General features: G+C 29.7%; 2 protein-coding genes and 1 long non-coding RNA gene across 7 annotated transcripts in view; 2 read left to right on the top strand and 1 right to left on the bottom strand.

Annotated features, from left to right (window-relative positions):
- LOC126742963 (calbindin-32) overlaps positions 1 to 25369 on the bottom strand; it is a 136226-nt gene extending 110857 nt beyond the window's left edge. For both annotated transcript variants that reach the window (XM_050449856.1, XM_050449857.1), the window contains exons 1-2: positions 25245 to 25369; positions 14606 to 14665 (exon numbers count right to left, since the gene is read on the bottom strand). The gene's annotated coding sequence lies outside the window, so the exon portion shown is untranslated. The remainder of the gene's footprint in view (positions 1 to 14605; positions 14666 to 25244) is intronic.
- LOC126742969 (uncharacterized) lies at positions 950 to 1758 on the top strand. The gene is made up of 3 exons (XM_050449865.1): positions 950 to 1117; positions 1171 to 1357; positions 1413 to 1758. Exons 1-3 carry the CDS (start codon positions 1073 to 1075, stop codon positions 1598 to 1600), a joined length of 420 nt encoding a protein of 139 aa, XP_050305822.1. The 5' UTR covers positions 950 to 1072; the 3' UTR covers positions 1601 to 1758.
- On the top strand, positions 2738 to 25782 carry LOC126742973 (uncharacterized). 4 transcript variants are annotated; one of them, XR_007662744.1, is made up of 6 exons: positions 2738 to 3004; positions 6760 to 7499; positions 7563 to 7734; positions 7789 to 9848; positions 9910 to 10101; positions 25251 to 25782. It is a non-coding gene; the product is annotated as an uncharacterized LOC126742973 (long non-coding RNA). The 4 variants fall into 4 exon arrangements; XR_007662745.1 differs by lacking the exon at positions 25251 to 25782 and adding an exon at positions 11880 to 12177 and having other exon boundaries at positions 7806 to 9848; XR_007662746.1 differs by lacking the exon at positions 25251 to 25782 and adding an exon at positions 11815 to 12177 and having other exon boundaries at positions 7806 to 9848.
- The last annotated feature ends 1688 nt before the right edge of the window (positions 25783 to 27470 follow it).

The following is a 27470-nucleotide window of genomic DNA, read 5'->3' as shown; positions in this document are numbered from 1 at the left end:
GGAAATCATATATCTTAAAATAGTTAGAATTTTTTTTTCATTTATTTTATTCGCTTCTAACTGGTCATTTACCTAATAATTTACAGAAAACTGGAAAAAACCAAAGCATTCTTACAAGAAATTGGTAACAGAAAAAGCAGCAATTTGAACTAATTCAATGATTAACGACTACTGCTAGAGTCTAATGAGGGAGTGGAGTAAGGAATTGATGATTGTCGTCAAAAAGGTGGTAATTATTTTAAAATATTAAAAGATAAGCAGTTGTCAATATTTTTAAGGTAAGGTTTCTAGTAAAGTTTCAAAATTGTCAAAGATAAATCTCATCTTTTAAAATATATTAGAATAGCAGTAAGAGTGATAAATAGCAGGTTTTTGTATAGAAGATCTCCATGTAGACCTATTAATCGAAAATGTAAGGAAAAGAAAGCAATTTCGGATTGGGTATGAATCAATATACGTAACTGCTGGAGTCTGATGAGGAATCTAACCTTATTTAACACCTTAATGAAGATCGTAATCAAAAATTACTATGACAATACTTTGATAAATATGATTCCTAGTAAATTGAGTCATAATATCTCAAAACTATCAAGGAAGTCCATAAAGAGATTTGACCTATAAATACTGATTTGTGTACTAAATTCACTCTTAAAAACCTCTTTTTAAGCTTCCCATGTAAACCACTCAATATTTCTCATCCAACAGTATTAGCCAGTAAATCATATTTATTTAGCATTTATCTAATAAATCCTTATTATAATATTAAAATGGGCATGGAACTTCCGTAGTCGGTCTTAACCAGTATGAACTCTCAGTAAAATGAAAAAATTAACATTTTACTTTCAGTAGAACATTCTTGCATCACGAGCAAAAGCGATGTCTAAAATAAGACATTAAAAAGTGATTTAAAAGTGTAATTGTATTGATAATCTGTGAATGCCCCGTTAGCGATAATCTCTTGAACTCTGATTGTAAAAGGCCAAATGACCATAACAACTCTGTACGTTCGCGATCAGCATTTTGAACGCGTAATTTGAACTAAAATTGCCATTTTATATCTTTTTAAGAAAAAATGAAGGTTTTTGTGCTGTTTTGTGTGGTTTTATTGGCTGTTGCAGTAAGTATATTGAATATTTTAATAATTTATTGCATAGATGTCTTAATTGCTAGGTGGTGTCTGCCAAGAAGGCAAAACCTACTGAAGAAGACAAACCTAAATCTTTAAAAAAAGTAGTGAAGGAATGCCAAAGAAACGAAGCAACCAAAGTGGATAATGCAGTTTTGAAAAAAATCAAAAAGCACAAACCGGTGGATATCCCGGATAACTATGGGGATCACAAGCTGTGCATTTTAAAAGGTAAGAAATCTTTAAGGTGGTAATAATCTGATAATACAACAAAGACCCATTTTAGGAATAGGGTTTATAAACGAGAATGGAACAGTTAACGAAGACAACCTGAAAAAGCGAGTGACAAAGAAAGCCGAAGAGGGTGACGATGTCAACGCCATCGTAACCGAGTGTAAAGATCCGGGGAAAACCGCTCAGGAAACTGCTATCAAGATCGACACGTGCCTGAATAAACACTCGATAGATTTGTAGGTTAGGTATGTTTATACAGGGATATTTTCCTTGTAGACGTATATAGGGTTTAAGAAAGTCGAAATTAATATTTGAAAAGTGTGTAAATATCAGTAGCATGTAAGTTTTTTATATTTATTTAGGATTGAGGCAATATATGAAGATTTTTTTTAATTAAAGTTTACAGGCATATTTATTTATAAGTGTGTTTTCTTGAATAAGTGAAATATGCAAGAGAGACTCTTTTTTTTTAATATATTGGATTCCGTTTTGAAATGGAATAATTCTTATGTCTTAAAGAGTATTTGGATGTTGTTTATAATACAAACGCAATCTCTCAAGCAGTATTATTTTCTTACTCACTTCTGTTTAGTTATATTAATTCACACTGCACATTTATCTTTTATAAAAATATTAACAGTTCTTTCCTCTAGGAGATTGTTTCGTGTAAAAGGGGACTTTTACACGAATATACAAAAACAGGAAATTTATAAACCAAATAGGAGCCACAGAAAATAAAAAAAATTAGAAATACTTCAAAAATTTTTAAATAGAAAACAGACACGAGGTGATGGTTGAAGAAGAACATATTGCTGTATTAACTACAAAAAGAAGAGAAGTAAAAAAGTCAATAAGACGGCTGAAAAATGGACGATACCGAATAATCATTTAGGATCTAACAAAACTGAAATATAATCATAATAATTATAGATTTTATTATGCAATATTAAACAAACTATGAACATAATAGGTATAGTAGTTGCAGAGTGTTCACTTTGTTTCTTCAATACTGCTAAAAACCTTACAATTTCAAAACGTCTCTTCTAAAAGAAAATACATTTATATTAAATTTAGTACCAAATTACTGGTCACTGACAAGTAGCAAAGAATTATATTTAGTTCTAAAGACTGAAGTTATTTTTAATTATCAGTATTTAATAACTGTACAGCCAAAAAAGAGAAAGTACCTCTACATCAGTAGTTCGATGTAAAAGGATTTCAAATCACACAATTAAATATATATAAGGTTTAGATTATATAGGTCTCGTCTAGCTGTAAAGAGTTCAAGGGCGTTCATGTTTATATATCGCAAAATGAAAAATAAATCGCTAATCATATTTTAAAATATTGCTCAAATTTGCATGCAATTTGGGCTATCTGTACCCTATGTTGTAAGTTCTAGGTTAACTATTTATAATGAAATACGGTGCAATAGTCCATCTGTGGTATAATAAGGGATTCAATCAACCTATTGGTGCAAAACATTTATTTAAACAGATGACGCAATACACCACGTTATTTCACGTTTGAGGTTATGTTTCATATATTTCGTATTAAAACTATTTGGTTTTTTTTGTTTGTTTATGGTATTTGCTTTCATTAGGATTCTATGGATTCGTCGCTCTATAATACCAACCATGCAGGGTAAATATATCTAATTTATTTTAAATATGTTTAAAATCTAAGTGTGGAAACTATTACTATTAGTAAAATATACCCTACAGAGTATATTCAGACATAATCCAAATTTGTATAACGATCGGCTCTCAAAATATTGATTAGTTTGTTGCAACATTTGTTATAACGGACACTATGCAATACAACACTTCAAAACTAGTACATGAACTTCTTGAATTACTAGATAAGTTTATGAAGTATAAAGGATAATAATCCCAATAAAAATTTATATTATTAGTCATTTTTGCCATTGATGGTACCGAGACCGAAGAAGACAGTGATGGAAGTGATGATGAACATGAAGGAAACTTAGACTATCTTGGTCGTAATATGCTTCCAACAACATGTAAAATATATGAAATTTTTTCAAAAGCTGACGATAGCGAGTCAAAAGTGAATGTATCCGAAGTTGAAATAAGTAATTAAGAAGACAGTGCTCCGGAGATGAACATTCCTCTATCGAATTTTGTAAAGCGAAAACGACCCTTAAAGACAACATGAAAGAAAATTGCTGTTTCTAATTTCAAGATAAACAAAGCCCAAGCTACTTCTTTCATTGATTTCTAACTAGATTTATTGAATGAAATTGTTCAGCAATTAAATTTAGATGCAGTTCAGAAGAAGAAACCTCTAAATTTAACTTTTTATGGGTTGTATTTAGTAATGGGATCTTTGCAGAAATGTTATGACACCATTGCTTTAAGTAAACTATGAAGTTTATCAGAAAACTAACATTAATCAAATATTTATAAAAGCTTCAATATCTCGAGTGAAAGCGGGTAATATACTTTCACAAAAACTCTTTGCTAACAAAGACCGACAATTTACAGATGACCAGATTAATATGATCAATGATGAAAAAGATATCGGCAGCTAGGAAACCACAGGTAAAGTACACAAACTGGGGCTTAGAAACCAATGCACAAAAATCGAAATACTTCCAGGTTGGATCTGATTTATCAAATATCAAGCTAGAAAATGACGATAGTATAAGGTTCTGTACAAATTAAACTTATTACGTGATGAGACTTATTTTGGCATTATTTTCTATTCTACAGGAAAATATATAGAAGGGATGAAAATAAAATTAAAAAAAAAAAGAATCACACAAGCAAAAAGAACAATCTCAAAAAAAAAGAAAAGCTGATCAATAGTATAGAACCAAGACAAATCAACTAACGAAGAATACGAATAGAAAAATAGAAGAGGTGGAAATAGACGTGCTCAGAAGATTTTTAATGTGATCTCGTCGAACAAAATCCACTATAAGAGATAAAACGCCGAATGTGTATAGAAAAACTAGTAACATGAAAAATGGAAAGGAAGCAACTAATAAAGTATGGACACATTTAGAGAATGCCAGATAAGATGAAGAAAAAAAGGAAGGCTTATGAAGACTTAAAAGGAAGGTGTTACGACGGCTATGAGTGATAGAAATCTTAAAGAAGACCAATGAAACGATAATTTAACCTGAAAATCAGGCACTGAATAAGGTCGATAAACAGGGTAATATACATATAATATACAGAGTACGATAAACGCTTATAGCGATTTGAATGAAACTTTTAGCTTTTAAATGATAGATGGTGAGGCAAGTTTTTGAGGAATCGCAGGGGATGGATTTGACCTGTTTGTTTGAGAAAAAAATCTTCTTTCCAAAATATTTTGCTTCTTTTTAATAAAACAAATTCCCTATATTTTTACGCCCCGATGCACTGGTTTCGTGCAAAAAAATTAAATCCGCACAAAGATCCTTTAAAACTTTTTTGTCACAACGAAAATTTTAATATCAATGCAATAAAAAAATTATAATTTAACTAAACAATAAACAATTCAAATCAAATGCTTAAAGTATCCTCCATGCATTTCCACACATTTTCTGTACCTGTTGACCCAATATACGCGTGGGGTGACCTTGCTGGCCAACATTATTTGCAATTGAGTATGGTATCTCGATCTTTTGCAAAAATTGACTTTGACCGATCTGATCTCCTAAAAAAAGTGACTTCCATACCGTAAAAATACGATGGTAGGTATGCACCGACACTAAACATAACAAAAACATGTACAGGCGTTATCATTGTTATTACTATTAATTATTTTAAGGAGATTACCATAAAAAACTGCTAAAAATTTTCAACAAATAAAAAAATCTCATACAATAAGAATAATTAAATAAAGAACTCTGGTATGGATTTTATTTTTTTGCACCACAACGGTGTGTTAGACCACAAAAATGCAAGGACTGTGCTTTGTTAAGAGAGATAAACAATGTCTAGAAATAAACAAAATATTCAGAATTTTTTTTTTTCAAAAACACTGTACCTGTTTTTTATAAAAAAATTTAACGTGCATATGCTGCAAGTGCGTCCCTGGACAAGTCAAATTACTTGCAATTCCTCAAACAATTACCTCACCACCTGTCATTTAAAACCTAAAAAATTCATTTAAATCGCTTAAAGCGTTTTGAATACAGAGCGAAAAAAACGATTTTTTTGAAAAATTTCAACACCCTATATTTCGGAAACGACGTACTTCCGACCACCGATGTCGTATCTCAAACTACCTTCTTATTGTTCTTGTATATCCTGTAGCATTTTTGACTGTTTAAAAGGGGCACCTTGTATACGCCTTTGGAGCAGTTTAATTTTTATTTACACACTTCTCTTCGCTTATATTTACCCACCTTGTATCTCCTTCAAATCCAAATTTTCTTCAAAAAATATACACCTCATCTAAACCCAATCACATTTTTATCCTTCAAATCTCAAGTGGTTGAAAGCTTTTAAAATTGAGTAAAGCCACCTGACTTGAATTTGTGTGATTTTGAAAAGAATTTATAACATTAAATTGCCTGAAAAATAAAAGTCTTTTGGATTTATCATCCTCAAAGTAATGAGATCCTCAATGTAATGAATTTTCTCTCTTAAAAAATACTATGTGTATTAACTTCGTATATTATTATTAATGTTGTAATTTATAATGTAGAGGATTTAATAATGTAATGGAGTAAATTTTAAATATAGTATTTGGGATTTATTTAGGATACAATTAATTAATTCTGAAAATTATTGACTTTTAAGGTCAGGTGTTTATCATATTGTTTTTTGCTGTTGGTTTGATTTGAATAATATGATAAAATGAATGAATTGGGACAAATGTATTAAATTTTAAGTTAAAACTTAGCAAAAGGAACAGATGTACTAATTATTTCTTTTTAATGATATATTTGTTACTTATGATCTAATTTTGAATAAATGAGGTACAATTTTAGGTTGTGCCGATTCCACCAAATAAACTAAATAACCAAATATTGCTGGTTGACGTCAGATGATCATACTCTGCACCAAAATTGATTCAAATCAAGGATGGCAACTGGCTAAATAGAATTTTATTTCCCCTTTAGGATCAATAGTATCTTTACTTTACATAATTTGGCTTAATTTTTCACTACATTTATATAATACTCACAACATACATATTTTTCTCAGTACTAGTTTAAAAATATTTATGAATCCAAAACACAATAAAAAAAAGTCTTTTTCCTCAGGTTTAATGTCATAATAAATGTTTCTCCCTTATTAGTTACCCTTAGCCAATAAAATAAAGATTTTATTTCCTCGAGATATATAACATATTGATATTTTTTATATATTTTTATTTTTTTATACATTTTTTAATATTTATATATTTTTAACTTGCCAATGATTTTAAAATTTTAGGGACACAACCAGTAAAAACCGATATGGAGAGAAAGTATAGCAGGTTTAGGACCTCAAATAAAACCAGTTTTGTTCCAGAAGGAATGACGATATTTCGGCCTTTATTTATCCTCAGGGCTATTTCTGTGCTAAAAACCAATTAATTCCCAATAATAAAATAAAAAGTAGTCTTTATCAGCAGTCATTTACGGTAGTTTACAGACCATAAACTAGTGCAAAATACATTTTTTAAATAACGCATCTCAGCAGTAATTTAAAATGTTTAATACCAAAAGTTCCAAATAGTAACCAAATACTGATTCCTAAAAATTATGTTGAGTCATAAATTTTTTTATTGAAAAAAAAAACAAAAAATATTTTCATCATTTTCCAATTACTTAAGACCGACAAAATATAATAAAGCATAATCCGCAATAAAACCCCTCTTTGGATAGACGTCAAATATAATTTATGGCTTTTAAAGGGGGATAAGCACAAAACGAGCGAGGTCATTGTACCAGTTATCAAGGCAGTACACAATGTCGCTCATTAAGAAATAAAAGAGAAACAACACGATATATTAAACGTAAAATTTTCGTGATGACATATAATTTAGTACGCTATTAAAGTTCTTATTTTAAAGAGATATACTGTATGTGCTTAATACTTTAGTTAATTTAAATCAAGTGCTTGAATATTAAACTCTTGGATACCTAATGCTTAAGAGAAGTCAGAAAATGGATCAGAAGAGTCTAAAGAAAGTATGCGTTCGAGGAGTTTAGAAAATGTAAGAACTGATAAATAAGTTTTATAATTAATTTTAGCTAAATGATCAGTGAACGCTTTTAAACTTTCATGCTATCTAAATCTATCAAAGAAGAAACGAGTATCAAAAATGAAAAAATTGAACTAGAGGGATATATGGAGCTGCTTGGAAAATTACTTCTATTCAACCTTCAATCACCGATATTTAATAAATAGAGCAAAGAAAAACCTGTAAGTAAAATTATTATCATCATCATTGCCTAATTTTTTCAACTTTTCGTATAGTTTATTTAACGTATTAGGTGACGCAAATCCCTCGGTAAGCTGAGAAGTTGACTCTTTTACGATAGACCACACATGCTCGATGGGTGGTAGATCAAGAGAGATTCCTGGCCATAAAGCGTAAGTTAAGGGTTATAAAGAAACTTGGTAGTGAGTCACGTTAAATGAGATCTGATAAGCCCTTTTAGGAATCCTTAACATTTGATCAAAAGTTATGTATAGCTTGGTGTAACAGAGTCATTCCAGAGAAGTGAAAACAAAAATAAATAATAGATGGTAAATAATCACTTACCAACATAATTTATGATATTTGATCTTAAAAGACAAAAGCAAAAAACACACTCTTGCGTTACTCTAAAAGAAGTATGTTATCTTATCAAAGCTCTTTATATAAATGCTTAAAGATGTATTTAATAACCTCAATGAAAGAAAATAAAGTGCGAGTAAAGATAAAGTAAAAGTAAAAAGATAAACGAGTAAAAGAAATTAAAAAAGACCTAAAGCTGAAAACATGAAAAGTAGGACTAAAAATAAATATAATCAAAACAAAATAAATGAGCAACAAAAATAAAGACACATAGGACAAAGATCCCTGGACGAGGCTTTTTTTTATCTGAAGTTGAATTCCCATAAATATATTTACCAAAATATTACAGCAAATGTTAAAGCCTAAAAGTAAGTGAAGTCTTGAATTCTTTATTGTATCGTAATCAACACTGGGTCCTAAGTATTCAGAGTTCTATGGGTACTAGGAGTTCTTAAATAAAATATAAAATATGTAGAAATCTGCTTTGGCTAATGACCAAAAATTAATATATCTCAACTGGATTTCTAACATCGATAGTTGGCAAAGCATTATCACCACTAGCAGTATCATCTTCATCATAATCATTATCTTCTTATAAAAAATGGTCGGATATCAATTTCCATTGCTTATCCATATATTCTTAAATAGCTTGACGAAAACCGCTAGATAAATTAAACATTTTCCTCGCATATGAACGAAACTTAAAATACTTGTAAACTGTATAATTTAAAGCAACTTTCTTGGTAACTTCATTTGTTAAATTTTGCTTCTCGTTGATATATCCAAGTTTCGCGAAAGTTTCACATGTACAGTTTCAAACTTGCTGTAATGTGATATGGAAACTTTAAAGTTATGATGTTGCCTTGCAAACTGTGAGATTTTTATTACAAACTTTTATGAATATTAAATGTCAGTCAGTTTTTTTTTAATTAAAAGCCACAATCTTCTAATTTACATCATTTTCTTTGTGCTTTAGTTTCCTTTAGTAAAGACCTCGACAATTAAAAGCCATTATTCTCTTAGAGCTGACACCAAATTAACACTTTAATTAAGAATTTTGGGTCAGTATTTACCGTGTTTTATGAAAATGAGCAGAGGTGAAGTTTTAGTAATGAACAATATTTTAGGATTAAAATCTGGTGTATTTATGTTGTATATTAGTGCCTTTTTAATTAATTTTGAAATTGTGCACTGATATACTTTAATTAATTATGTTTCATTGGTAAAAATGTAAAAAAGATTTTAGAATTAAACGATTTAAAATAAAAATTAAGTACCTGAGCACGTAGATAAAAGAGAGATTGGAAAAGTGACATAATAAATAAAAACATAAAAAAAATTAAAATGAAAAAGTAATAAATATTACAGTATCCTTTTTTTTATTCAAAAGCCAACCAGACGAACCAGAAGATCCTCTAAAGCACTTACAAACAAAATAATAAAAATATTAATATTTTATCAGAACTAGTCTACTACCTCTACTTAAATTAATTTTAAATTAAACTAAGGACAGCATAGTTTGAAACTTTATTGGCCAATTTTATCCAGTAATAATCACAATTTCAGTCGGTAACCCAACATTACTGGAAATTGAGGGCGCGTTGCCAAACTGTCGCCTGGAATGTGTAATCTGGATTGTTACCGTTAAGTACATTGCCAAGGCTTAGTCCTTTGCTAGATAATAGGAAGGAACAGACATTTGAGGCCTTAATTAAGGAAAAAGCTATTGTAATCCTTTAAGAGAAAGGTAGCTTAGGTGAGATAAGAATATTTAGATAGGAGATGTTGTTTGCTTAATAATGTCTTTATGATTTTAGTAAGACTGAGCAAATAAGTAATGATCATCTGCTTCTTTCATATGCTAAAATTTTTTTACTAAAACGTATTAAAGACAGCATTGCTCTGATGATTTATTGAAGAAATGTCTAAAGTCATTCATTAACATGTAGAAGAGAACATTTCAGTCACTTTATATATAAGGCAATGCAAATCCACTATTAAGTTCGAAGGTAATACATTTTTATTTAATATCTTAAGCATGCTGGCTGGGCAAAAGATCAAAAAATAAGATGATCACATATTTTATTAACAGGGTGTTTCAGAACTATGGGATGAAACTTCTGGGGGTTGTTGTGCAACAGAAAAATCCATTTGAGTATAGGAACCCATGTCCGGAAATGCGTCACTACGACCCTAAGACGCGTTAAAATTTATAAAAATATTAATTACCTAAATAGGATCTGCTGCATTTGTTAAAAATCAACAACAATTGTTAAAAATCAACGCCTATTAATGTCAATTCTCAATGTCATGTTTAAAAATTTTATAGCCTACACTTTTTAAACATTTATTGCTAATGGAAAACTTTACCAATCAAGAATTGGCGGATATGCATTTGGCATACGGAGCAACAAACTGCAATGCACGAGCAGCATCGCGGTTGTATCATGAACGTTATCCCGAACGACATCATCCTGGATACAAAAAGTTTATTACGGTTCATCGGCGGCTCGCTGAGCCAGGCATGTTTAAGCCCAAGATGCATGATTCTGGTGTTGCTCGAACCGTAATAAACGGTCGAATTTGAAGAAGAGGTGGTTCTGCGAGTTGCCGATGAACCACCAAATATCACACGTGACGTCGCTAAGAATATGAATACGAGTAACGCTTCTGTCTGGCGGGTACTACACGAGCAACAACTCCATCCTTACCACCTGCAGAAAGTTCAAGGTATGATTGCAGCCGATTATCATCCTAGAGTTCAATTTTGTCGATGGCTTCTGGATCACATCATTGAACAACCAAATTTTTTACGATATGTTTTGTAGACCGATGAAGCCTCTTTCACAAGAGACGGTATTTTTCATAGTAAGAATAGCCATGTTTGGAACGAAGAAAATCCTTATGCAATTTTTCCAAGAAAACATCAGAATCGTTGGTCTGTCAACGTATGGGCAGGCATTGTTGATGATTATTTAATTGGGCCCTACCTTCTACCGGAACGGTTAACAGGACCTATTTATCTGCGTTTCTTCGAGGTAGTTCTCCCAGAACTCCTTGGAAATATTTCACTAAACGTTAGACAGCAAATGTGGTTTCAGCATTATGGAGCGCTGGCTCACTTTGCTGTACAAGTACGTAAGTATTTGGCTCAGCGGTTTGGGCACCGTTGGATTGCCAGAGGTGGAGCAGTTTCTTGGCCTTGTAGGTCACCCGATTTAACGTCGCTCGATTTTTTCTTGTGGGGGACATGTAAAGTCTTTAGTCTACGAACTCCAGTAGAATCAGAGCTAGACTTAACTGGACGAATAACAGCAGCATTTGAAATCATTCAAGACGAGAATCAAATTTTTAGTGTAGTCCGCCGAAATCATGTGCAGCGTTTAAATCGGTGTATTGAGGTTGGAGGAAGACATTTTGAATAATTGTTGTGATGGTATCATATACAAAAGGTAAAAATAAATGCATCAGATCCTATTTAGGTAATTATTTTTTTTCTAAATTTAAACGCGTCTTAGAGCCGTAGTTGCATAGTGACACATTTCCGGACATGGGTTCCTATACTCAAATGGATTCTACTGTTGCACTGAACAACCCCTAGAAGTTTGATCCCATAGTTCTGAAACACCCTGTATCTCCATTAATATTTACTGTATCTCGAGCTTCTAGAGATACAGTAATCATAATCCTTTACACCATCAAATCAAAAAATCATATTCCAGTAGTGCTTTTGCTAAATACAGTGATTTCTCCAACATATCTCACGGTTTGACCTTTTTATACTAAGCTGTACAAGTCAACAGTGCCAAATTCAAAACCTAATACACCTGAAATGGCAATACAAGATGTTAACTCTAAAGAAAAACCTAAAGTCTATTCATGGATTATACATGGCTCTACAGTATATAAAGAATTGTCGTGCCAAGGAAAAGACTAGTGAACTACAGAAATAGTAAAAATAAATGAAGACTTATTAGTTAAAATCATTCAAGAACTATTTAATCAATGTATCAATAAAGTAAAAATAACAACAAGTTGGAAAAATGCAGAATAATATTGGTTTTAAAAACAATCTTTTACAATGATACTTTTGCTAGATACAGTGTTTTCTCCAATAGATATCTTGGATTATCTGTTGATCAGATTTATTTTATTATTTTTTTATTATTCTTGTTTTATGTTGGTTCTCTATGTTGATTATATAAAATATGCTTTTATGTACAATCAAAATCGATTCTGTATTTGGTTTTTGTCCTGTATCCTGTATCCTGTATAATCAAATAAATAGTTGTATTATAAATTCTAGGATTAGGAAGCTTTTAGCACAAGTTTGTAAACTTAGCAAATAAAGTATATTTTGACTTTGACTTGACTTTGATCTCCTCATTTCCATATTCTGAAATTCACCTTATCAGGAAGAACATCACATAGTCACCTTTGTTGCATACAGTAAATATATGTAGTTTCTCCAGTATTTTTCTTGGATTCTCTTCACTTCGATATTCCAGAATTCAGCTGGCTTATAATGTTATCATCAATTTTAGGATGATTGCTTAATATAATCTTAGAATCCCAGCACAAGATCAAAGTCTTCAAACATTTTGCCATACGAAATTGAGTCCAAGTTTTCACTAGCTTAGAATTGGATAATTTCAAATTAATTTTTTCCCTGCTTGCCTTGGTAGATTACCTAATATCTGCTGATAATTTTTATCTGATTTATTAATCCTTTTGAAAATTAGCAACGTCAAGGTAGGCGTACTCCTGGTCAGTCTTTAAACATTATCTCTACAAAATTGAGTCCAAGTTTTTAGTAGCTGAGGATTGAATTTTTTTTTCCAATTTTACCTCTGCTGGCCCCTATATATAACCTAACATCTACGATAGTTTCAATTGGATTCCTTAATCCACTTAAAAAATATCAATATTGAACGAGACGTACTCCTGGCCAGTCTTTAAACATTTGCCTCTACGAAATTGAGTTTAAGTTTTTGCTAGCTTAGGCTTAGAATTTTTTAAACTAATTTTGCCCCTCCAATCCGAATTCCAATCCGATTTCTTTATTTGCTTGAAAAATACCAACGTCAAACGCGGCCTACTTCTGGCTCGTCTTTAAACATTTGGCATTAAGAAATTAAGTCAAAGTTTTCACTAGCTTAGGATTAATTTTTTTTTAACTAATTTTGCTCCTGTTTACCCCTATAGGTTTCCTAACATCTGCTTTAATTTCAATTCGATTCCTTAATCTGCTTAAAAAATATCAATCTCAAACGAGGCGTACTTCTGGCCAGTCTTTTTAACATTAAACGTTACGAAATTAGGTCTATGTTTTTTCACTAGCTTAGGATTACAATTTTTTAACTTATTTTCCCCTGCTTGTCTCAATTTTGTAGGCATTTTCCTTATATTGTATATTGGTTTTATATATCCAAAATCAACCCCGTTGTTTTAAGTACTTAAAAATAAATTGCCAAAAAAATTATGGATTTCAAAAAAAAAGCTTTCAGGGTTATATAAAGATAATTCCAGAATTACTAACTAGATCACAGAAGAAGATAAAATAATACTCATTTGCAAGCACTACTTGAATAAATAAAACAAAAACAAGTATATCAAATTAAAGAAATAAAAAACCAGAGTGTGATTTCCAATAGTTTCTTTATTATCATCATAATCGTCATCATTTTTTTTTAAGTGAAAATTTTACATGTATGTAGATATTCATTAAATTATCGAAAAACATTATAAATTTATTTTTGTAGCATTCAGTAATATATGATTGTTCAAGTATATCCCTTGGATTCTCTTTACTTTCATACTTTGCAATTCAGCTTGTTGTTGCTTTAGAGAATCCTATAAAAGGGGAAAAACATACTCACCTTCTTATCTTTTATAAATAAATCAGTCTAGGTCCGAGTATATAAAAAAAATAAGAGAGTTAAGCTTTAATGTATCAACTAAATCTTCTAAGCCCACAAATAAAGAATATTTTTCATTTAAACATTAGATTTGATCTTCTGTTATTGACTTATTTTTCAAAATCAATTTACTGGGCCTCACATAACAATACTCTAATAAACCTGACTGACTGTTAAATTCTATTGACTCATTTTCTCTTCGTTTGCAAATTGCTTTTTTCCATTAATTCACCCTCGCAGCACAATAACAATATTTTAACTAAATGCAAAGTTTCAAACAAACCAGACATCTGGCCTCTAAAACTTTTTGATACTTACCTCACTGGAAAACAGCCCGGAAAATCGCTTTATTGACGTTCATCCAGTAAATAACCCAACTAAACTTCGGAAATGTCGTTTATAGTTAGTTTGACGTTGCTATTGGAAAAGTTCAATTTTTTTTTGATTAACGGTTCGGAGGCTTGTTTGTATACATGAGTTGGATAATTAATAACCAGTGTTAGTGTCTGGTACTATAAATCATAAAAATAAAATTGGCTCGATGTGTCATAAAGTCGTAAATGTTTTATGAGTTTATTAGTATTATGTGACTTACCTTTTTTATTGGGCGTGTGTAGACGGTGAAAGGGAACAAGTGTTCGGACTATAGAACAACCTGGAATCGACAAAGTTATTAAAATGATAGTTTGCGAAAAATCAGAAATAGATTTGTAATAAATTAATGTAATAAAAACTAGGATATTTGCTAATTAACAAGGTCATTACTTTGATTTATTATCGGCTATCAAAATTAATGGATCTTAATAATTTTTTATGGTGTACTAATAATAACATTTTCTTTGAATATGACTTATTTGGTCAGTACAATATAGCTTTATTTAAAACTTTACGATGAGTTTAAGCATGATAAATTAATGGTAATAGGTGTAGTCATCCCTGATCAAAATAAATAATAAATGCAAAGGCCGTATAATTATATTATCTAAGTGATCGATAGACAGAAAAAGATAAGTGCAAAAGAAAATGCTGACTTGAAGAAAAGTTAGGACATATATAACTAAAAATAATTTAAAGAAGAACAAGATATTATTAATTTGAGGACATATAAGTGATACTATACACTGAGTCATGCATATGAGAAATTTCAGAAAATATTAGATCTAGATATGCAATGCAGGCAAACTATATGACAAGTATCTAAATACTTTCTAAAAATGGAAAAAATTTTAAAGGTATTAATTTTTTTTAATTTTTAGCATTTTTTTATGGAAACTTATCTTTTTCTAATTTAATGTGATTTACTGAAAGTGATCTGAATCTCTGAATACAAGAAAATAATTTAATTTCAGAAAGAAACATAATTTATAATTTTTTTTTATTTAATTTAATAAAAAATAAATGAATTAATTTTATTTAGTTTCAAAATACCCATTTAAGATTTCAAAAAAAATATATTAAAAATAACGTTAAAAATAGAAATCATGTGATTTTCACGAAACTAACGAAACTTTTAATTTTATTAAAACAATTTAACGTAGATTGTATGTTTTATAGCTTACTAAATTAATTCTTCATGGCTTAAAAATTGAACAAATTTTCCTTTTTGTCGTAGGAATTTGACGTAATTTCTGTGTATTACATGCATTGGAAATTATTCTTATGATTTTAAGGAAATTAGGGATTATCCATCAACTTATCTATTTTCTTTTATTATTTAATATTTTTTTAGGTTTTTAAGGCTATCTGAATTATTTATTTATTTAAATATGAATTAAATCTAACGTGTTTGGTAAATTTTTCTTATATGCTGCCGTAATTAAAAATGAAAAAATTCCATTTGCAAGAGTGTACACGTAGATCTAATAAAATGCTAGAAGAGATTTTTATATTGTGTATATATTTTCCATTAACTAATAGCAAAGCGCTTTCGGCTAATAAATAACCATCATCAGTGTCTATCAAATTCCTTCTCTATAATGCTTAATTGTATCAGAATTCTTTGTACCTAACTCATAATATGCCTGAGCATATGCCAATGAGATGTAGGTCATAATATTCTTTTAAGTTTTCCACTCTAACCAAAATAGTAGATTCCTTCTGGGTATATTTTCCCAGGCTCTACCAAAGACGATATCGCGTCTTTGTTGGAAGAATGTCTTAACTATATTGTCAAAAATTACAATTTTTGGAAATTTAAAATATTTAAACGTTGAATTTAAAAAAAATAAAAAGGATAATTGGAAAACTGAAGCCTCACAATCCAGTAATAATTTAATATCTTAAATTTACTAAATCCAACGAATGATGCTATTTTTTTTTAATCGCAATATTTAAAATTATAAGAGCAAAATATCTAATCCTAAAAAATTGAAAATCCACTTACTTCGAAAGACGATTATAGGAAAATTTGGCCATCAATTCTTATAATTCTAAAAGTATTTTTATGTTCTCAACCTTTTGAGTCCAATGAAGTTATTTAATCTTTAAATTTATAATTCCAAACAATTTCTGGGGTGAATTTAGGGAAAAAATATTGTGAAAAATCACAATTAAAAAAAATTTTAAATTTCTTTTCCTTCCTTTAAATTTTAAATTTCCTAAAATCTTTGTGAACTATCGAGTAAGATCAAACTAGTGGTATTTTGAGGACAGACTTTAAAAACTTTTTTGAAAGACAATTATTGGAATACTAAGATCTTATAATTAGGGTAATTTAATATTCTTGACCCACCAAGGTCAATAAACCTTTCAAAGGTCATTTAAATTATAAAAGTTTTTCAAAAATTGCAAATTAAAAAAAAAATTGTGAAAAATTAAAAATCTTCAACTTGATGATTTTTCTGATAATCCATATAAATCCAAAAATATTTTTTCATAATCTTGATCCTGTAAATCTAAATACATCATTTAATTTTTAAAACTTTCAGGAATTTTGAAATGCATATTTTCGAAAATTAAAAAAAAATCTGTTAGTTCCCAAAAATCTTACAATTTCTGAAAATTTTAAATTTTTAGAGGTTTTGTGATATATGGGGCAAGAATGTTAAAATCCATGTATTATTAAATTTAAAATCCAGTTTTTTAAAAAAAGTTTCTTGAAAAACTAAGTCTTCGTATTCTATTGGTGATTTTATATTCTCAACCCACTAAATCCAATAAATCAGTTTTATTTTTTTTTAAATAACACTCATAAAACATTTTCTTACAGAGCAAAATGTTCACCCCTAAAAAACTAAAAACCTCAATTTTTGAAAGACAATTATAGGATAACTTAGACCTTAATTCCTATAATTCTTAAGGTATTTTTATATTCTCCATAATGTAAGTCCAATTAAATAATTTAATTTTTACCCCTTATAGATCCAAAGAATCTAAAATTTTAAGATGAATTTAGGGCAAGAAATTTCCGTTAGTTTTTAAAGTTCTTGTGATCTATGGAGCCAGATCAAGCTAGTAGTATTTTTTAAAGAAACACCCTGTATTTCAAAGGTAATTAAGTTGTCTTAATCCACTAAATCTCCAAAACCTTCAAAATTTTTCATTTGAACAATAAAAGACGAATATTGAAAAACCGAGGCCTTAATCCTTATAGTTCCAAGAATATATTTTCATACTCCTGACCCTGCGAATTCAATTAAATCATTTAATTCTTTAAAACTTCTAGGAATCCTAAAATTTTAAGGCGAATTTGGTAAAAAAATAATTCCTAAAATTTTTGTGGTTAACTAAGCGTCCTCACAAGCCATTAAAAATATATAATTTATCGAAAAACAATTTGATACTTAATTTTAAATAATACATAATTTTTTTACATGTTCGACCCTATATATCTCACAAAATCACTCAAAAAGTCAACTTTTTCAGCAAAGTTCTACTTAGATCTATCACGTATAAACGTGATTGTAAAAATACATTTTTATTTAAAACCCAACCAATTCATCCATTTATTATAATCTCTTATATCTCTTGAATCGAAAATCGGTTATAGATAGTAATAATTCCTGGTACTTGAAAACAGCCAAGAAATACATTTTTTAACTTACTGACAAACAAAAAGAAGCATAAGCATACCTCTTAAGAGATGGGCTGATAATGTAAGGAAAATTGGGAGGAGAATCTGGGTACAAATAGCACAAAACAGAAAGACATGGAAGAAAGTTAGATAGGCTTATTTTCAGAAGTTCTTATAGACAAAAATCTTATGTATTAAAAACAAAAATTGTCAAAAATTATGGCCCGGTAAACTCTAAATTTAATCAATTTATAGCTGCTATAGCCAATTTAATTTGAATAAAAGCCTATCAAGTTAAAAGAAAAAACTGTTTATTAGCCATAAAATGGAGAAAAACTCTGAATAAAACTAAACAATTACCCCGTTCATATATCAGACAAAAGGCATTAAAAACATGCTATTTTTACCGCCTCTCCATCAGGCCAAACGAAAAATCGACACTTTCGGAATTAAACATGAACTCGGAAATTTTATGGCCGGTACGCACTCAACACTTTAAGTAGAGAAATATAATTTTTCTGCTTTTTTTTGGACGTAAATAACCATATTATTTTAGTCAATAATAAAAGCATTATTTAAAGAAATAGAATATAAAAGAACATAAAATCTATAACTAAAAAAAAGCTTTAAAAGGCTCTAGTGGCGTCTAAAAAATATCGATATTTAACTAACCCCTTGCCCACATTCATAAAAGATTTCTCTTCAGATATGAAAGCTTTTACGGTAATTTCATTTTACCGTGTCATTTTCCTGGGGAGTTTTAAGGAAAATGAGGTTAACTTAGGTCAAGAAAACAAGAATTTATCAGGTGACTTTTAATTTTTCTTGCTTTTTGCCTTTCTTTTATAATCGGATGATTCAGCGAGTTTTTCTTTTAAGTATCCTAATTAATCACGTGTTACTCATATTCCCGTAGGATTGTTTTATATTCGATTCCTGAGAAAACAATACTATACCCAATACTCACAATCAAACTGTGGAAATATTTTCGATTTCGACACGGGAATATAAGAGTTATTACGGGACCGGGCTTTTTATTATATTTAACTGGAACTTATTTACGAACTGTTTATTCTAAACCGTTTCGATTTGTTGGAATAACAAATTTCTTATTTACACTGGCATCCGGTTTTTATAATTTATAATTGCTCAACATTCTTGTACAAATATAAAATTTATATCGCTTGAATGCCTGTATGTGTTTTTTAATTAAACAAATTTAAAAAAAAAACAACTGCGCTGAATTAATATCCAAGAGTAGAAAAATCATAAAGTGATTTAGAAAAAAAGGGTAAAATTAAAAGGGTTCTAATATAGTTATTTGATTCTAATGTTATTATGAAACGAAGTTCAATTTTTATTTTTATATTCCCTTCTTAGTATAAGCATCATAAAGAATAGTAAAAAAATTATAAATTTTCAGTGTAATTGGTTAAACCAAGCATTGAAAATATAATTTCTAGAAAATTAGTACAGAAATAAAATGGCTTATAAAAAAAAGTAAAAAAGCCCAATTTTTACATTCTGATCCCTGAGGTAATGTAATGTAAAAATATGATATCATCATATTCTAATCACTCTGAGGTATCATAAAGAATTGTAATAAAACTATGTTTTATTTATTGTATTTTGATGTAGTTATCTATAGACTCAACTATGCAAGCATAGCACAAGTTTTACAAAATCTAGACAGTAGAATGGAAACGTTGGGAAAAAAATTAAAGTTTTCAATTTTCATTTTTTATATTCTCACTTCAGAATTTGTATCATAAAGAATGGTAAATAAATGATGTTTTTTATTATTCTGAGGAGAAATACATAAGAAAAACACAACTTAGAACAGATTCAGAGAATAGTAAGAAATTATATGTAGTATTTTATGGGTAAATTGGTCAAATGCTAAAGAAAACAATTTTGTTTCTTGCCAACGTTTGCATTTATATTTAGTAAATAAAATATAATAAATAACAATAATTTTTTTGCTGGTCTAATGATGTCTTATGGGACGAAACAGGCGTATGATTTTTTCGATTTATCACTTTAAAATGCTTTAAGAACAAGGCTGTTAACATTTGCTTCTACGAATCGTGTTTGGAGGTTCATATTAAATTTTATTCATGAAACCTGTAGCATAGAATATCAAGTTGAAAATTTGATTTATTCATTTGAAATTTTGATGAAATTGTTCCGTGGACCTTCGAACCGGATATAAGATACAAAGGAATTTTATCATTAGTTAAATATAAAGTCAAATTTTTGCAATACAATTAAAATATAATAAAATAAGATATATGATGTAAAAAAAGCGATATACTAGAGAATTCAGTAGTAGCTGTAAAAACTACAGAAGAAATATAATATGATGAACTTAAATGAATACTATTAACACCTAACCTAAATTATGTTAATTAGGTGTTAATGAACTTAACACCTAATTTAACACAAAAATTATATGTAGTATTTTGTGGGTAAATTGGTGAAATGCTAAAGAAAACAATTTTGTTTCTTGCCAACGTTTGCATTTATATTTAGTAAATAAAATATAATAAATAACTATAATTTTTTTCTAGTCTGATGATGCCTTATGGGACAAAACAGGCGGACGATTTTTTCAATTTATCACTTTAAAGTGCTTTAAGGATAAAGTCGTTAAGATTTGCTTCTACGAATCGTGTTTGGAGGCTCATATTAAATTTTATTCATGAAACCTGTAGCATAGAATATCAAGTTGAAAATCTGATTCATTCCTTTGAAATTTTGATGAAATTGTTCCGTGGTCCTTCGAACCGGATATAGGATATAAAGTCAAATTTTCGCAATAAAATTAAAATATATTAAAATAAGATATATAATGTAAAAAAAGCGATATACTAGAGAATTCAGTAGTAGCTGTAAAAACTACAGAAGAAATAGAAAATAGAAAATAGTAAGAAAGTTTGGAAATTACGAAGGCTCAAAAACTTTAAATGAATGTATATAATTGGATATTGATGAAAAATATTAGTGGAAATATCAGATTTATGTTACTTATTATATTTACGTTAAGGATAAACCATACCTACCAATTAATTTAATGGTGAAGTTGAAATTCTGGTGAAGTGATAAAATTGGAAAAAATTATTTAAACACTAAAAAACGTTTTTAGTAAAGACGTTATCTGCCTAGAAGGAATTCGCTGTTTTGGTTTAAATGTTGAACTTAAATGAATATTATTAACACCTGAAATACAGTGAGAATATTGGCGTATCTTGAATTCTAAGATAAAATTGGTCACTTCGTTATTTATCAAAGAGTCACATTTGCCGTAAACCAGAGAATTAAGAATGTGAAGTGAAGCACTGTTTGGCCTACAAATTCTGGCTTAGAAATGAATGGACCAGCAAAACAGCCAATATTTATTAAATTTTTTTTTACAAAATACAAACTCTACAACCAACAACACATCTATAAAGAAATTATAAAGTAAAGTAGAAAAAATAGTAGTAAAATTATAAAGTAAAGAAATTATATAGTAAAGTAAATAAAAATAAATAAAAATGCAAAAATAAGATTTTAAAAAACTGCCATTTTGCTATAGGTAGAAGTAATGACATAATATTCTAGGCATAAAGCATTCAGTAATAGCTTTTAAACGATGATTGCATGACCTCCCTTTACGTATTTAATTTAATTTTTCAAAATGGCGTCCCTGTGAGCTAAGGACCAAAAAGTAGTATTTAGGTTGTTAATGATGTGTGCCAAATTTCAAATTTTTATATAAACGCATTCAAAAGATAAGAGGGAGGGACCATTAAGAGAAATACTTAAGAATTTCATGGTCCTACGTCTAGCAGGCTCTTTTAGAAAATTTCTATGTAAATTCTTTGTAATTTAGTTGAGCTAGTGGACACATATTTTTTTAGGAAAGAATTTATGCCAGATGTAATATCTGTGAACTCTAGAATGTTTAAGTAAAGATTTTTTATTTGATTTTGATACAGACTTTGTACAGCATTGAATTAGCAGTTGAAATAATTCCCCTGTTAAACAAGTACTAAAGGCTTGATCCCTTATTAAAGTTTTCTACAGCCTGGACTTTTTAAGAAACTACGTTAAGAAAAATATAATTTCCAGAAGATTAAGAGAGTAGTGAAGAAATGAAACTTTGATACAAAAAAAAACATTTATTCTCATTTCAGTCTAAGCTAACAAGAAGATTGGTCATACAATAATGTTTTTTCAGTGTATTTGTGCAAAAAAACTATGATTTCCAAATGATCTGATAGATTGTATAAAAACGAAATGGTGAGAGAGATCAAAGTGAAAAAGTTCAATTTTTCTTCTCCCTATCTTAATGTGAGAAGTACCAAAAAAACGCTAATATATTTATGGCTTTTTAATCTAATTGGATAAATTATGCATGAAATTACTAAATTTAGAAGATCAAGACAATAGCATGAAAACTAAAAAGTTCAATTTTAATTCTTATATCCCTAGCCAAGTTTGAGGTATTACAAAGAGTGGTAATAAAATGATGTTTTTTGGCCGTGTTTTAGTCAAATACATAGAAAAACACAATTTCAAAAAATCTAGGTAGTTGTATAGAAACAATATAGGTATTAAAAAAATTATGATTTATATGTCATAACATAGTTCAAGTTAAGGCTTAGCTTTATGAGTAATACACCACTTATACAGGGTGTCCCAGCAAAAACGAAACAGAGGTATTTTTGGTATGAAAAAAATTTTTTTTTTCAAAAATCTCGGACACGTCGATTTTATTTTTGAGGGGGACAACTTTTCCTTACCAAGGCACCCTCATACCAGCAACCCCCTTCGAGGGGGTGGACTCACCCCTAAAATCCTAAATGGAAAAAGGGGTCGTATGATACCTTATTTTAAAGGTCTTTTAATTCTGAATATAACTGCCAAATTTGAAGTGGCTAAAATTTTTTATCCGGATATGACAGCTTGTCAAAATTGTAGAAACAGCGAAAATGAAAAAGGTATTTTGAACTCTGTTTTGGATAATATTTTTAAAAGAATAAGAAAGTCCTAATTTCAAAGGGGTCACTTATTAATTAAGAGGCCACCCTAATACCTGGAACCCTTTACATGGGGTTGAATGCACCCCTTAAATCTTAAATAGAAAAAGGGGTCGTGTCATTCCTTATTTTGAAGGCCTTTTTACTCTGAATTTAAATGGTGACTTCTGAGTGACTGATGGATATCTTGTGGTTATAAAAATAGCAAGAAATATCTTCAGCCATCTACTGCCAGTAAAAGTGGAGAGATAAGAAATACCTACCCTTTTCCTTTTGTGTCTTTTAAATAAAACAAGTTTATTTAAATTACGTCAATTTATTAAATGTTCAAATTGTGCCCCGCCTACTTCCATGCAGGAATACAGGTTTTGCTCAAAACGATGCCTGACGTTTTGTAGAACTTCAGGTGTTATCATCTGACACTCATTTATAATTCTCTGGCGTAAGTCTTCTAGGGTGTCTGGTTGGGTAGTGTAAACTTTTGTTTTTAAATGCCCCCATAAAATAAAAATCTATTTTCATTGGGCTTTTCGTAATTAATAAGTCACTCAGAAGCCGTGTTTTTAAAAAGAGATTTCAATGCTATCGATTGTTAAATAGCGTAGTCGTTGGTAGGATTGTCAAAAATCAATATATCACTTATTGATTTTTTGGCTTCTACAATTTATTGGTAATGGAACAATCGGTCGAGAGTAATTTGAGTGAATATTGGATGACTCGCAAAGACCACAAGTTAAGAGTGTACTAACTCAGCTAAATATATTGTGAATTATCACAAACCCAGAAGATTGGTACTATATTGTTTAGTTTTTTAAAGAGCTGGATGAAATCGCCACTTAAAATCCAATTATTAATCAAACCTTCAACTTGCTTTAGATTTGCTTGTTAAAAGTTAGAAGTCTTTAGATATTTCTTTATTAAAAAAGATCTTGTAAAAGTAAAGAAAACCTAAAATTTAGTTTTTATTACAGGAAATTAAGCTTAAAAAACTAGAATGACACAACTTAAACCTGAATATCTAAACTATGTGCAGCAATTCCATAGAAGAACATTAAAATTTAAACACCTGGAATTCGAGGGCTTGAGATTTAATAGACAGATCATAAAAGTATTCTTACCATATTAACAAAGGAAATGGATAAAGAAAATGATAATGTAAATTGCAAAAAAAGATTCAGAATCTCATAACTAATGCTGGAAAACTATAGGATGCCAAAAACCATACTTTTATTGAAAGCTTAGAATAATTGAAAAAATTAGTACAGGAGTAGTGTCTTTAATTGATCGAACTATTATTGATATTTTATGTTAAAAGTGAAAAGGCAAAGTTTGTTGTTTTTAGGACAAAACTAAAAAAAAAAAAGTTTAATGTTAAGACTTAATGTTTGAATGATATAGTTTACGCTTTCGTTTTAGATGAAGTTTTGCTACAGTTATTTATTACATTATAGATGATATTCTAAGAGATATTGGCTTAGAGAAGACATTAAGTTTGATTTTCTTGGATTATTCCGAAAACCTTTGATAATATAAACCTGACTCTGTTCTAAATTACACTATATTACTTGAACTCAATGATTTATAAAAAAGTTCTTAAGTTCGATTTTTCATCTTTTGTTACTATTTAATTCTAAATCATCAATAATTTCCAGAAGATTTTAACAGTATTATAGAAATTGTGAAAAAAGTGGATATTTTAATTTTCTTTGCTATATCTTCATCTGAATCTGAAAAATCATAAAGAGAAAAAATGAAAACCTTTATATGGTATCTGTGTATATTATGCACGAACAATGTAATTCTCAGAAGGAAAAAATGGAAAAGTTCCGTTTCTATCTTTATATCTTTATCTTGTTTACTAATTTATATTATATTTAATAAAATAAATAATAAAATAAACTTTGAGATAATTAATTTTACGTGTGCCGGCGCACCCTAGTGCGTAATCGGATAGATACCAAATTTTTTCATATTAGCAACTGTCTAATATAAAATGTAAATTTAACAAGAAACTGATCTTAAGATATTCCCACTTAGTTTAAAAAAAAAATGGTAAAATTAACACCGCTTAAAAAAACAGCATTCCTACTATAAAAAAAAGTCAAAAAATCCCAATAATCCACCCTAAAAAAGACCAAGCAAATCGCTCCACTAACCCCAATTTTAACGAATAAACCCCTGCTACGTCTAATACTTACTTCCAGGTAAATCCAGATATATCGAAATTCGGATCACTCGGAGCAAGGAAACTCCCTGACGCGCCTGTGAAACCGGTTTAACTGAATGCTGGGACCACCAACCCCACAGGATCCGGCGGAGTTTCGGTTGCGCTTGCGATTTAAGGCGTGTTCGATTCCATTCAGGAGTTTCGGGATGAGATGGAGACTGGACAGGAAAAAAAAATTGGCCGTTGGATGCAGGTTACGAGGGCTCTCCACGGGTTTTCGTAAAAGGCCGAGGTTCTGCATGAAACTGAACGAACGATTAGTCAGACTCGTTTGTCTTGCGGAATTATTGAGAGGGTCCTTTTTTAATGGGATAACGTTGAGTGTCATTTAGAAGAGTTTTATTGGAAGATTGTTCTTTGTGAGTTTTGATGCGAGGGTTTTCGGGAGACTTGAAAATTCTTAGAAGTTTTTTGTTACTGCACTTTAAATGTTTAAAAAATATTTATCTTTATTAATATATACATTATCTACGTGTATACAATATATTTATTAACAAATTTTTCAAGTGCTTGGTATATTTTTATTTTTTTTTTAACTGTTTAAATGGCAAGTATTTAAAATTACTGGCAAACTTTAAGAAATCGTGCAACAACGGCTAGAAACTTACAACAAACTATACGAAAATAATTTTAGACCAAGAAGAGACGCAACTGATCCACGGTTCACTAGGCAATACTGAACTTATAAAATATGGAGGTAAAAAGCTAGAAAGGAAATTAACGAAACTGTTTAAGAAAATAATAACCACATCCAATATACCAACAGAATAACACAAAAGTACCGTCATACCAATTTTTAAAAAAGGACAAAAAATCAATCCAGAGAACTACAGAGACAAAAGCAAAGATGAACAATAAAGATTTCGGAAGAATAGATCGACAACTGATGCCGTGTTTATGGTGAGACAGGTAAAAGAGAAGAAGATCTAATTTAACTACGCTTGATCTAACAAATGCGTTTGACAAAGTGAGCTGCCAACTACCAACATCAATCATCAACATAAAACAAGTAATAAAAGTGGAGCATCAAACAATAAAATACATACTGACACTAACAGAAATAAGGGTGTTAAGCTCAACCCATTTCTTTTTAACCTCGTTTGACAGATATCATTAAGTGCTGTGTGAGACCGGTCCTAACCTATAATATCAAGACTAGAGCTGACACTAATAAGACAAAGAGCATCTTCATAAAAGCGGAGATGTAAATCTTAAGAACCAAGAGAAACATGCAAGATAGAGGGCATAGTGAGATGGAGATGTAAAATAAGAAGATCTTGGCGTAATATTCGCATCGCTTAAGATGAAAAAACTTTAGGTTTAGGGTAGAAAGACCATCTAAGAGATGGAAAGATAGATTAGGCCTTTGCAAGTCACAGCCGTTAAGGTCTTCTCCTCTTCGTCTCTATAAAATGAAAAAGAATAAGATATATGATCGATGAGCAAGAATATATTGGTAAAGATTCACCGTGGGTTGAAAAACAAACACACTTGGATACTAAATACTGAACTTTTATTCACTTATTAATTATTTAGCGTGCTCAAATCACATTTATAAACTTAAACTTAACATCGAATCAGGTCTCTGTATATCTCCAATAAGATTCTTTAGAAGACAGGTCTGTTATAAGGCAACTTTGTAACATTGCTCCTCTCTTAAATCTAATCGACCCGATCAGCTTGAGAAAATATATAATCATATGTAACCTTTTTAGTTCTATACTCTAATTTAGAATATACAAAAATTATGTTTTACATGGTTTTTTCAATATTTCATAAGATACGTCATGCTGAGATTGAGATATAAATATGAAACACAACTTTTTCACTTTTTTTCTCTGGAGCTTAAAAAGTTTCTACTGCTTTAATTAGTTATACAAAAGCAACATCATTTTATTACTATTATTTTTAGTGTGAAAAATCGGTGATTTTGATGAGTTTTGATTTCGACTGCTATTCTTGGCAAATACAAGGTTGATAACTCTACCTTGTCTTTAATTGGAAAACATCTTAAAAATACTACTATGGCAGTTAAAAGAATCAGGTGAGAAAATCCCATTAAGAACGACCAAAATCTTATTTTTTTACGTGAATTTCACAACTCTGCACTCAGTAAATCAATAATTTATATTTTATAAAAAAAAATTTGGTATGATAGCATAATTGCCTAGTGCAAGCTTTTTGGTAAATATTTTGC

Source organism: Anthonomus grandis, chromosome 12 (assembly GCF_022605725.1).
Source record: "Anthonomus grandis grandis chromosome 12, icAntGran1.3, whole genome shotgun sequence".
Classification (NCBI taxonomy): domain Eukaryota; kingdom Metazoa; phylum Arthropoda; class Insecta; order Coleoptera; family Curculionidae; genus Anthonomus; species Anthonomus grandis.
The sequence above is the reverse complement of the archived record's forward strand: the minus strand, read 5'-3'. Positions and strand labels throughout refer to the sequence as shown.